This window comes from Miniopterus natalensis, chromosome 12, assembly GCF_054644295.1.
Source record: "Miniopterus natalensis isolate mMinNat1 chromosome 12, mMinNat1.hap1, whole genome shotgun sequence".
NCBI lineage: Eukaryota > Metazoa > Chordata > Mammalia > Chiroptera > Miniopteridae > Miniopterus > Miniopterus natalensis.
In genome coordinates, this window is record NC_142092.1 from 58,795,956 (window position 1) to 58,808,469 (window position 12,514).

The window sequence follows — 12,514 nt, forward strand, 5'->3', positions numbered from 1 at the left end:
CCTGCTCTACCTTTTCTTTACTCTGTTGTTCAGACTGCGAACAGACTCCTGTTTGTTGAGTGCCTCCCACCCCCCAGGATCAGTTGACCATGAAAATGAAAAGGAACCCCCGCATCCAGTGTGAGTCATGTGGGTGGGAACGTGGGAATTGGATCTGGGGCAGCCAGGTAGCCAGGTGGATCTCAAGCCCGGAAACCCATCTGCACTTGTGGGTGGGAGGCAGGTGCGCTTCAGGCTCCTGTAAAGGGTGCCGTGGGGGAGGCGGCCTCAGTCTCTGAGGGGTTCCACAGAAGACCATCTTTGCGGTAAGGTGCAGAATCCAGAATCCATACAACAGTATTTAACGCTGCAGAACTAGTACTTGGAGAATCCTATGCATCCTGTAGGAGAAAAGAAGGAACGGAAACATTTTTTTCAAGCAAGTGTGACCTATTTAGATATAGTCACATATTTCCTTCTAATTTTACAAATTCCCACCTCAGGTTAGTTTTAGGTCTGGGTTCAGGGTTTAAGGATATCCCCACTTCCAAAGGTAGGGTGTATATGTCACAAATCGTTGAATGTGAGCGTATTCTAGAGGGCACTTTGAATTTGGGCAGCTCGTGGAAGTTGAAATGTACCTCTGTTTCCTCTTTTTAGTTAAGAGAGACAGTTTAGAATCTGCAGTGTCTAACTTTTTCCCCCCACGGGTATATTTAGGGCTCTAAAAATGATAGGTTCTCTCTGAAGGAAGATTCAAACTTGCATTTGCACATGCAAATTTTACACATAATTTTGGTGTGAGGGTCCGTATGGATCCTAGGGAAAGAGTCCCTGTTGTAGCGGCACCTCAGGTAATATTTGAGGCCAGGACACTTAGTCTTGTTAAATGTGGAAGGCCTTTATAAAGCACAGCTGAGTGGTGTGGGCTGCAAGTGTGGAGTTAACAGTAACCACATGGCAGTGCTATTGGTGGTTGAGTCCTGCTCTGTTCTGTTCCTCACTTGAGTGGTTTCTGTTTTTGAAAAGGCTTGGCCTGGGTGATGATTCATCAACAGACATTTGATCACCTAGTAGGTACTCAGCTCTGTATAGTATCTCGTTTTGCCTAAGTCTTTGTTCTGAACACCAAAAATGTCCTTTCCTTTCCTTTTTAATATTTTAAAATTATTTTTAATTTTAATTTTTAATTTATTCTTTATTTTAAAAAGTTCTGACACCCAGGCTACATCTGAGACTAATAATTAAATCAGGGTGGAGCCTAAGCATCAGAATTTTAAAAAATAGATATTTTTATTGATTTTAGAAAGAGATAAAGGGAGAGAGAGAAAAAAACATTGATGTGAGAGAGAAACATCAATTGGTTGCCTCCCATATGCACCCCGACTGGGGACTGAACCCACAACCTGGGCATGTGCCCTGACTGGGAATCAAACCGGCAACCATTTGGTGCGCGGGACGACACTCACCAACTGAGCCACACCGGCCAGGGCCTTTCCTTTAATTTCTCATAGGCATCTTGTTTCATCAAACACTGAGTGTGTTCCATATATTTAAGACTGTGTCGGCAGCACAAAAACATGTAAACTAGGACCACGTTTTGTAAGATGAACAAATAGCACTGTTAGGAGGTATCGGAGACATATTCTCTTTGAATATGTGCTTTTTGGGAGGTTTATTCCACCTCTTTAGCAAGCTGTCGGCTTAGTTGGGGGTTTGAGCCCTCCAGATGGTATGCACATGCTTGAGTAGAGAAGGAACCTTCGTGGTGGGAGTCTTTGTTCTCATTCAGTTAGGGACAAAGTTTTGGAAATACCTCTCCTCCAGTGGCGGTAACTTCTCAGCCTGGAATGTCCACGCCATGCGCTCCACCTTGTTTTTCCATGTGGCAAATTGACTCCTTCTCAAGTTGCCCAGAATCCTTTGTTTGCCTCCTGTATTGTGCCTGGAGCTCTATTATAACCCATGTTGTGTTGCATCGTAGTTAGAGGTTTTCGTGTCCATGTGCCCAGGTAGATTGAGTTATTTAGACACAGATGTCGTACCTGTTTTGTTTGGTAGCCTTGTGTCGGCACTTTGGCTAATGTGTATTAGGTGTTCAATACGTGCTTGAAATAGTGGATCCTCCTTAGAAGGAATGGAAAGGGATTGTGTTTAAGTTCAGCTGAGAGTGAGGGAAAACCTTTGCTCCCAGGAATGACAAGAATGTCTGGAGAAGCGATTGCTAGTCTGGAAATTCTTAGAAAAAACTAATAACAGACACTGGACTTAGCCAAGGAATGTGAACCTATACTCTTTCATTTCAACTTCACTTGTGATCTCGTTGGAGGTGGTGTTTTACATTGGGCAGTGGGTAGATTTTACTTGAATGGCAGGTTTACTAATAGAAAAGCTAGGAAAACATTTTCAGTTCCAGACAACTTTGTTAACGTACAAAAAAAGCTTTAAAACAGGTGGCCTCTTAACCCTGTTAAGGGACTAAAGAAGAAAAGTGTTTACCTCATAAGAAATGGTCCAGAATCCAAAGTAGGCAAATATGACTCTTCAGGGAAGATGCTAGAAACTGCAGACTGCTGGGCCTTGGGACCTGAGAGATACTTGTACAAGTGTCCTTGGAGGTTTTGGAGAATATTTGAGGTAGGGATTCCAGGGTGGGAGTGGGAGGGAAAGAGGACTGAACTTCCTACTGACAAGCAAAGTAGGGTCCCAGAATTTAGGGCATGCAGTTAAGATGTGTTTGAATAATTCCACAGAAAACAAACAAACAAAAACCCCACAAAAATAAATCCCACATCTTAAAATTTCATACTGTTTATAGCAGCTATTGCCTATCTAGATCCAAAAAAATTATAGACATTTTAATAATTATGTGTATTAGTTATCCTTACTGTGATAGTAAACAACTCCAAAAATTCAAACGTTTGCAGCAATCCTTAATTTCTAAGTTCCCCTACATGTCGGTGGCTGCAAGCCAGTTGCTGTGGCTTTTTTCCACAAGACTTTCATTCTGAAGGAGCAGCCCTGTTTGGGTCATGCTCGTTTCAAGGCAGAGGAGAGAGAACAAGAGAGCTGGCGGAATCATGCAATGTCTCTTCAAGTGTCTGCTCCCATCTGGTGTATGTCACATTTGCTTACGTGCCACTGGCCAGAGGAAGTGACACAGCCAAGCTGAAAGTCAGTGAAGTAGAGATGTGTCCTGTGGGCAGTCACTGGGCAATAGTAGGAATGTATAATCCTCTAAAGGAAGGGAGTTAATAATTGCAAAGGATGATACAGTCCACCATATAGTTTGTGTCCTCTCCTTTTGTCACTGAATTATTTAGTAAATACTTTACATCTGTTAAGATTTATCATTTTAGATTGCTTTGAATAATTTTCTCCACAGTATGTGTTTTAAAATTTTAGATTGCTTTGGGGGAAGCTGACCCCTTGCCAGGGAAGTAAGGTGGTGGGTCACTGCACGTCTTCACGTAGCCTCCAGCTCCTCGGTGCATGGAGCTCCATTGTATGTCATTGCATCAGCTGGAGTCTCCAGGGTGATTTGAATAATTCAGAGTCTTGTTTCTGAATTTAGTAGACACTTCTCCCTCCAGTGTTTTATGTTGTTTGCCGCTTTTAAAAAATTATCCAGATCTCATTCACATACCTTAAAACTCGCCATTTAAAAGTATACAATTGAGTGGTTTTTAGTATATTCATGGTATTGTGCATCCATCGTTACTATCTAATTCCAGAATATTTTTGTCACCCCAAAAAGAAACCCCATACTCAGCAAGCACTCACTCCCATTCCCCCTTCCTTCCAACTCCCAGCAACCTTGAATTTGTTTTCTGTCTCTCTGGATTTTCCTGTTCTGGACATTTCATATAAATGGAATCTGCATGTGGCCTTTCATGTCTAAATTTTTTACTGAGAAAAATATTTTCAACGTTCATTGCTGATGTTCTCTGATATACATTCTTTAGCATATTTAGGAACTTTCCTTTTATTGCTTAATTTTGCTTAGAGATTTTAATGGGATGGCTGATAGTTACTAGTGAATGATTCCAATAAACATTTTGGTAGCTGTGGACATGATTATATTCAACAGTGATTATATGACCAGTTAATGTAATATAAATTACATTGGTAAACTTCGTAATGTTAAATTATTCTTGATTTCCTAGAATAAGTTTGACTCAGTACTGCTATATTCTTCTTTTTAAAAATTCTTTTATAATACCTTTTGCTGTTACTTTATTGGCAATGTTTGCATTTATGTCTAATTTCCTTTTTTGTCCTAGTATTTTGACATCAAAATAGGTAACCCTCATAAAACAATTTGAAAGGTTTTTCCATTAAAAAAAGTGTCTTAGAGTGTTTGAATAAAACCAGACTTGCTCCTTGAGGTTCCTCAGAGCTCAGTTGTAAAACCTTTAGGGCTTAGCTTACCTGTTAGTAAGAGTTCTCTGACAACAGTTGTGTTGCTACTTACTTGTTTAGGTTTCCTATCTCAACTTAATTTCTCTTTGACCATATACTCATACAGATTTGCAAGTTTATTAACATAGTTATTTATAGCACATTTTTATAATTTATAGTCATACATAGAGGTAAGACTTAAATAGTTACTGTCTGCTCTCCCCACCCCTTTCTATATTGATCAGGCTTCCTAAGTTTTTGTTTATCTATTTTATCTTTTAGAAGAATAAAATTTGGTTTTATTTATAGCTTTTACTACTTTCTGTTTTCTTTTTTTGTTTCTTCTTTTTAAATCCTTATCTGAAGACATACTTTTATTGAGTTTAGAGAGAGAGGAAGGGGGGCATCGATGTGAGAGAGAAACATCGATTGGCTGCCTCCATATGCGCTGCCACCGGGGATTGAACTTGAAACCTAGGTATGTGCCCTGACCTGGAATTGAACCGGCAACCTTTTTGGTGCATGGGACGATTTTCCAACCAACCAAGCCACCTAGCCAGGGCTACTCTTTTCTGTTTTCAATTTGTGCTTTAATTTTTTTTATTCTCCCACTTTCTTTGAATTTTTAAATTCTCTCTTCCAGCAATTTTTAAATGGAAATGCAAAGTAGATGTAGTCTAAAGTATTCTATTTCATGGGGTAAATCTTTTTCAAATGTATGTATTTGCCCTTGAGAGCTATGCTTCTTCATATTTGTTTTTCTCGTGTTTGAATGATGAAATAATGCAGCTGGATGTATTTTTCGGCTCGCTTGTGTTTGATGAGGTAATGCAGGCCTGCGATTTGCCTCCCATCAGAACAAGTAAATTACTGGATCCCCTTTGTTTCTACCTGATGTTAGAATTGTCTTCTTGGTTGAGTTGAGTAATCGGCTGACAGCTCAATAGAGTGATCTGTCATTGCAGGAAGGAGTCAGAAGAAAGCAAGCCAGGTCCTGGACAGTTGGTCAGGGACACTTGGCCTGGCTCCTCTCTGATGGATCCAGCATCGCCTGGCTTCCTTTTTGCTTTGGGTGCTCTCCCCATCTGTGCAGAGACCACCCTTTCAGAATGTGCGGCCTTGCCTGCTTTGTGCCTGGTGGACCTGCCCAGGGCAGCTGACCCAGCTGCGTTCATGTTGCTCTGATCTTTCTGTTACATCTCTACCCATCTTGGTGAAATGAAGCCGTGTGGGCAGGGTGCCCTCTGCTGGTGACCCTCCTGCGGTGTATCTGCCGGGGCTTGACATTCTCTCTTTGACCGTGAGACACTCTGGTGGTCTTGCTCGGCCCCACGGTCGGCCCTTCCCACTCTCCCACGGTCCCTAGACAGAGCAGGTGTGAGGAGCTCAGGACCTTTGGTATTTCTTAGGTAACCTTGATAATGTAAGTAACCTCATGGGTTAAAGATACTTCAGTTCTTTTCTCAGTTGCATCCCAATTACATCCAGTAGAAAATTTTTGAAAGTTTTGGATGCCACCCTTTCCTAGTTTCCACTTGGCGCAGTTCCAGCCACTATCTGTCTGTCTGTCTGTCTCTCTCTTTCTTCTCTCTCCCGCTCTTCCCTCTCTTCCCTCGCTTTCTCTCTTTCTCTTTCTCTCTCTCTCTTCTCCCCCTGCACTGCTCTTTCTCTCCCATTCTCTAGGTTGTTAAGTTAGGACCTGGAGGGTGGGAGGAGGGAGAAAGCAAAGGCCTGTGCTCAGTTCACTGACCTTATCTAGACTAGAGTCTAGGCTCGTAATTTTAAAACCATTCTTATTGGTAAACACGATTGTTTCCTGGTTATTGTGCCTTTGGGGTTTTTCCAGAGTTCACGTTGTGTTCTTTGCTGTTAGGAACATCTTTGAACAAAATATTTTGGGGATTTTTCCTTTGAATTGCAGCAGTCAAGATCGCTCTGTTCAGTTTGTGGAGGAACACTTGAAGCGTCTCCTGTGTGCTGGAGGAGCGGGGTTAGTAAGGAAAGTCAGGGATAGTCCGCACACCCTGAGGGCCTCGCTCTGCCCGCATTGGAGGCTTTGTCAGGCTCTTTGGAATTTTTTTCTTGTGATGAGAACTTTTAAGACCTACTCTCTTAACAGCTTTCAAACATGCAACACAGTAACTATATTCAACAATGGTTAACCCTTTTCAAAGAGCACTCTGGCTGCAGCTAGAGGACTGGCTGACTCTAGGGTAGCAAAAATAACCCAGGAGGCTTTTGTGCTGAGCCAAGGGGATCTCTCACTTCTCAAATTCTATACTTCACGCCAGTCATAAAGGTGCTGCTGTCCCACGATACCTGCCCTGGACTCAGGTCTCTCAGCGCAGCAAATCCTCAGCTGGAGGATCCTGAGGGCAGGGGAGCCTGGGTCATTCTGTCCACCTAACCAGAGCCCTTTCCTCCTAAGATTTTCATATTTTCTCTCCACACAAGGACCATATCTTGAGGGGAGTCATTTGGGGAATAATTTGTATTAAGACTGTAAGGCAAATGTTAGCTTTTCTTGACTCCCTTTAAAAACAGAAGCCTCATGTTTACCCAAAAGGATTTATGGCCAGAGAGTGGAGATGAGGGGCAGCGTTGGATTGGGAAAAGCCACAAAGGGGATTCAGTTTGATAAGAACCTTGAACCAGAAACCTGGCTCAGCTCTTAGTATAGCAATGACTAGTGTTGACACATTTGAACACGATACTTAATCTTTTTGGATCTACTTCCTCATCAGTAGAGACCAGGTCTGTCCTGCTAACCTCATGAGGCCGATATGGGTGCAGTGAAATAAGAATGTGGGAGCACTGTGTCCACAGGTGGCATGGAGGTCTGAGCTGGTAGCACCCCTTTTCAGGAAATTACAGATGCTTCTAGCTTGGTGGCTATTTGTATGTGTTCAAATAATTGTCTGTGAAACACCTTTGGTAAGAGTGTGAGTGTTTTCCCTGGTCACATAGTCCCAAAGGAAAGAATGTGCAGTGTGCCACAAGATCTGGCTGACTGACTCCCCCCTCCCTCACCCCACTAGTGATTTGAGAAATAGTTAACGTCCCACTGTCTGGCCAAGACATTTCAGACTTTGTGTGGGCTGTTCCTGGAAGGTTATTGGCTGAAGTCCCCATAGCAAAGGTTAAGGAAGTTGGCTGGGAGTCATGGGAGACCTGCAAACAGTTACACACACACACACACACACACACACACACACACACAGACACACACACACACACACACACACACACACACACACACACACCCACAGGTAAACAAGGCACAATTACAGTTGTAGGGGACTCACAGTGTTATGGATGTTATATGTGTGATTAAAACTGTACAATTGCTTCAGTGGAAGTATCTTCAAAGTTTTGAGGAGGGAGTGGATCAAGGAAGGATTCCAAGGGGAAGGGGAATTTGAGCAGATTCCTGTGAGATACCTGGAGACCTGTACATAAAAAAGAGGAGGGGGCTTTGCGAGCAAAGATCGGGGGTATGAAACAGCAAGGTGGATTCCAGGAACTGGTGCCGTGAGAAATGAGGCTGCTAAGATCAGTATAGGCCAGACTGCTGTGGAAGCTGCTGCTGGCTCATCTGACTAAAGATTTTGAATCCATTCTTCTTTTTGTGCAATATTTAGCCATCGGTAGAGCCATTCTGGGGCCCAGTGTGCTAGTGTTGATGAAATGTAAGGGTGGGCCCCTGCAATGCCAAGCATGGTGCCTGTTTAAATATTCATTGAAATGATAAAAACACGATGGTTATCTCGGGCTTCAGAGACGATGTCTCCCTCAGATCCCCAGACACTGCAAGCTCTGTGGTGTCAGCATGCTGAGAAAGCAGTCAGAATCAGCTGGTTCCTGCTATAGCTGGGCTCCCAGTCACGTCCATGCCAAGAGCAGCTGCTGAGGGGTTTGCTGTCCCCGCTGAGAAGTGGAGATGGGGTCCATTCTCACGAGCACCTTCTGTGAAAATGGTACCCTTTGGGCAGCTACAAAAGTATTTTTGATGTTGCATAAAAAGTATGTGATGAAAACATCTGAGTTGGTGACATTGCCCTTGACCTCAGGCCTTGCTTCCCTCTGCCTTGTCCCATGATTAGCTGGAGCTCATGGATAGGACCACTAGGATGACCTCAAATTTCCTGTATGTTCTCTAATCCGAGGTCTCAGTCATATCCAGCCTGCATGCAGGAGCAGAGATTTCAGGGGATGACAACTCCACCCCTCTCTGGGATCTGGGAGCCCATGGGTCAGGAGTGTTTTCTGCATTCCTGATCAAGGACCTTTCCATGGTGTTACATCACTTTCTTGCCATATTCCTTAGTGTTTGCCCTTCAATGATTCCAAGGTTACATGCAGAGGTTTTCACCTCTAGATGGGGCTTTGTTCTGTTTTCAAAACCAAAAGAGGTAACTGTAAGGGACTTAATTTATTCAGACGATTTCCTAGTAGGGCCTAAAGAGAAAGAAGTCCATAATTTAAAAAATCTTTCCCTTTTTTTCCCTGGCATTTTCCCACTGCCCCCATTCCACCTCTCCTAATTTTTTTTTTCATTGTGGAATATTTTAAACATATACAAAAAAGAGAATTGTATAACGAACCTGCACATACCAGCTTCAACAATGATCAGCTTTGGGGCGTTTTATATCACCTATATCCCCACCTGCCCATCCTTGGCTATTCTGAAGCAAATACCAGGCGTCCTACCATGTCATCCGTGAATATTTTTGTATGTATTTCTAAAAGATGAAGACGTTGTAAAATCTTAATATTTCTGTTATCACACCTAATAATTTTTTATTTTTATTTTTTAATGTTTTGATTTGAGAGAGAGAGAGAGAGAGCTAGATAGAGAGGGATTTGTTGTTCCACTTACTCATGCATTCATTGGTTGGTTCTTGTATGTTCCCTGACCAGGGATCGAACCCGCAACCTCGGCGTATTGGGATGATGCTCTAACCAACTGAGCTACCCGGCCAAGGCCCCTAATAATTTCTTAATATCATCAAATAACTAACCAGTATTCGAATTTTCCTGAGTATCTCAAAATCTTTGAACATTTTACTTTAATCAGGTTCCATTGCAATTGTTTGTGGTTCTCTTAAGTTTCTTTACATCTCTAGGTGCTCCTATCTCCGTCTCTTTTTTTTCCCTTGCAATTTATTTATTGAAGAAACTGGGTCTTTAGTTCTCTTTAGTGTCACACAGTACCGATTTTGCTCATTGCATCTTCATAATATTGTTTAATATCTCCCTCACTCCTTTGTATTTCCTGTAAATTTTTGTTGTGTACAGAGATTTGTTCAGGACTCAGATTCAGTTTTTTGGCAAGCATACTTTGCAAGGAGTTTTGTGAATGAACTTCTTTCAGGAGGCACAAGATGTTTAGTTGTCTCTTTGTGTTGGTTGATTTTTTTAAATGTTAAGAATTTTAGAGGGTTCAGGTCCCTTAATGTTTACCTGGGCCACGTGGTGGTCTTGAGAAGGTGGGAAAGAGTATGTGGTAAGCTCACTGAGCTCTCTCCCTGTTGAGGTATGACGATAGTGGGGGCTTTATATTCTCTGTCTCTGAATTATTTGCTTCTGTTGGTTCCTCTGATCTTTGCTGGAAGATGAATCTGTGTGAATTTGGTGTAGTGCTCTGTCATGGCTTGTTTCTGTTGGTCATAAAAGACCTGTTCACTTAAGAAATGTTATGTAAAGAGAGGCTCAGATTCTTTGGAAGTTATTTTGTATTTGGAAGTGTTTCTTGGTTTGGCAAACTAGCTACTTTTGACGATATTCTCCAGAGGTATGTTTTCATTTAATTTGAACAGCGGCTGTTTTCTCTTTTCAGGATCTCATTTTGCCCAACGGTGGTACTCCAGCAGGCACTTCGAGTCCAGCCTCGTCATCCTCCCTTCTCAACAGACTCCAGCTTGATGATGACATCGATGGTGAGACCAGAGACCTCTTTGTCACGGTGGATGATCCCAAGAAGCATGTCTGTACAATGGAGACCTATATCACGTATAGGATCACCACCAAAGTAGGTCCCTTTATTATCTTATGTCCATGTTGCTTGGCCTTGGAGAATGAGCCCTACCTCCAGATTTCTGCCTTTGCTTTCTCCTTTTGTACAACTCTGTTCCCCTTTATTATAATTGTGGGTGTGGCTTTCTGAGAGAGTGGATGCACACAGATGAAAAAGATTATATGTAAGTTTTTTTAAAATCTTAAAATGAAGGAGAAATTGTGATTATAGTCTTTCAAAGAAAACATTTAATCCTGATATAGTTGACTCTTGAACAACATGGGTTTGAGTGGTGTGGGTTCACTTATACATGGATTTTTTTTTCAGTAAATACTCTATATGTATTTTCTCATGATTTTTGTAATAACATTTTCTTTTCTCTAGCTTAGTTTATTGTAAGAACAGTATTAATACATATAACATAAAAAATTGTGTTAATTGTTCATGTTATTGGTCAACAGTAGACGATTAGTAGTTAAGTTTTGGAGGAGTAAAAAGTTTTATGCTTGGGGGGCTCAGCTCCTCTAACCCCCGCGATGTTCAAGGGTCAATTGTACTTTCACTTATTTTCTGTCATGGTACTATTTAACATATTAGCCTCCCATTACACTTGAAACTTTATAAATCATTGTATTAACCTAAATCTCTGTGATGGGACCATGGTTATAATTTGGTGTGATTAGACTGATGGTAAGGATGGAAGCTAATATTTGTTGACTTTCTGCTGTGCGCCGCTAGGATATTACTGCCTTGTCCTTCTCACACCTGGTTCACATTTGCACATGTGTGATATGCACATGCACTCACACAGCCTTCCCCCATTACCATGGCCACTGGGAACCTGCTGTTTCCCAGGCATTGTGGGCTAGGTGCTTGGATGTATATTGCCTCCTCAGAGGTCCTAGGTTGATATATGTATTCCCATGAATTATTTCCAGTTACTTATTTCCACCCCTTGGGTCAACTTTTTTTTTTTACCCTGTAGTCAGTGAAATGCAAAACCTGTTTTTCTTGAATTTGTGCTCTCAACAGCTGAATGACAAGGTGACTACCTTGCTGACACAGTGATGCTTGCCTCCCTTGATGTTTTCCCACCCCTACTGTATTTCTCTGCCCTGCAGTTTACCTCCCAAAATGCTAATATTGCAGGGCCTTTGTTCACTGACTCACAGGCTAAGGTACATACTACAACTCACCACTCTCTCCTGTGCCTCTTCCCCTCCCTCCTTCCCTCCCCCCTCCCTCCCCCCTCCTCCCTCCGTCCCTCCCCCCTCCCTCCTTTCCTGCCTCCCTCCCCCCTCCCTCCTTTCCTGTCTCCCTCCCCCCTCCCTCCTTTCCTGCCTCCCTCCCCCCTCCTCCCTCCCTCCCTCCCTCCCTCCCTCCCTCCCTCCTCCTCCTCCCTCCCTCCCTCCCTCCCTCCCTCCCTCTCCTTTCTCTTTGTGTTCTAATATCTCTTCCTTTTCCTGGGGCTCTTTGATTTCCTGTAAGCCAGGTAATGTCTTAGGATAACCTTTTCCCAAGTTCCAATCCCACATTTTCACTTGGCTGTGATGTTAACACCTCCAGGTAAACTTGCTGCAAAATTAAGTTTTACTTATTACTGTCAGTTCCACTTCTGGTCTCAGACTGGAGTTCTTTTCTTTCCCTGTTTCAAACAGTGGCACCAGGTTTAATATCTCATTGATGCATTTGGAGCCTTCTTTCTGAATGTTGTGTTAAAGGATGTGCAGGGAAGTGTGGGAATGAGAGAAGACAAACAGGAGCACAGGGTCCCAGGCACCTAATCTTGCCCCAGGTCCCCCACCTCTGCTGAGGTTCTCAAGCAAAGTTAGTAGTCAGAGGACAAGGTCATCCATGTACTTAATCTATTACTTTGAGCTTTGACTCCCAGTCCTAATCCAGACTCCTGATGGCCAAAGCTGGACAAAGTAAGTAGAACAGCAAATCAATGTTTCTCTCCCCGCCCCCCCCCATCCTCTCTCTTTCTAAAAATCAGTAAATAAAATTAAAAAAAAAAATGAGCCTAGGGCTGAGAGCCAATGTGGACAAAACAAATCTAAGTGGTGGGTTTCTTATCTCTCTAATGGTGGAGAGAGGTCTTTTCAGGGTAGGCTGAAT

General features: G+C 42.6%; 1 protein-coding gene across 1 annotated transcript in view; it reads left to right on the plus strand.

The window, feature by feature from the left end:
• Window positions 1–12,514, plus strand: part of SNX30 (sorting nexin family member 30) — an 83,777-nt gene that overhangs the window by 25,011 nt on the left and 46,252 nt on the right. Inside the window, exon 2 of the mRNA XM_016213699.2 lies at window positions 10,220–10,411. Coding sequence (XP_016069185.1) covers window positions 10,220–10,411 — 192 coding nt within the window. The remainder of the gene's footprint in view (window positions 1–10,219; window positions 10,412–12,514) is intronic.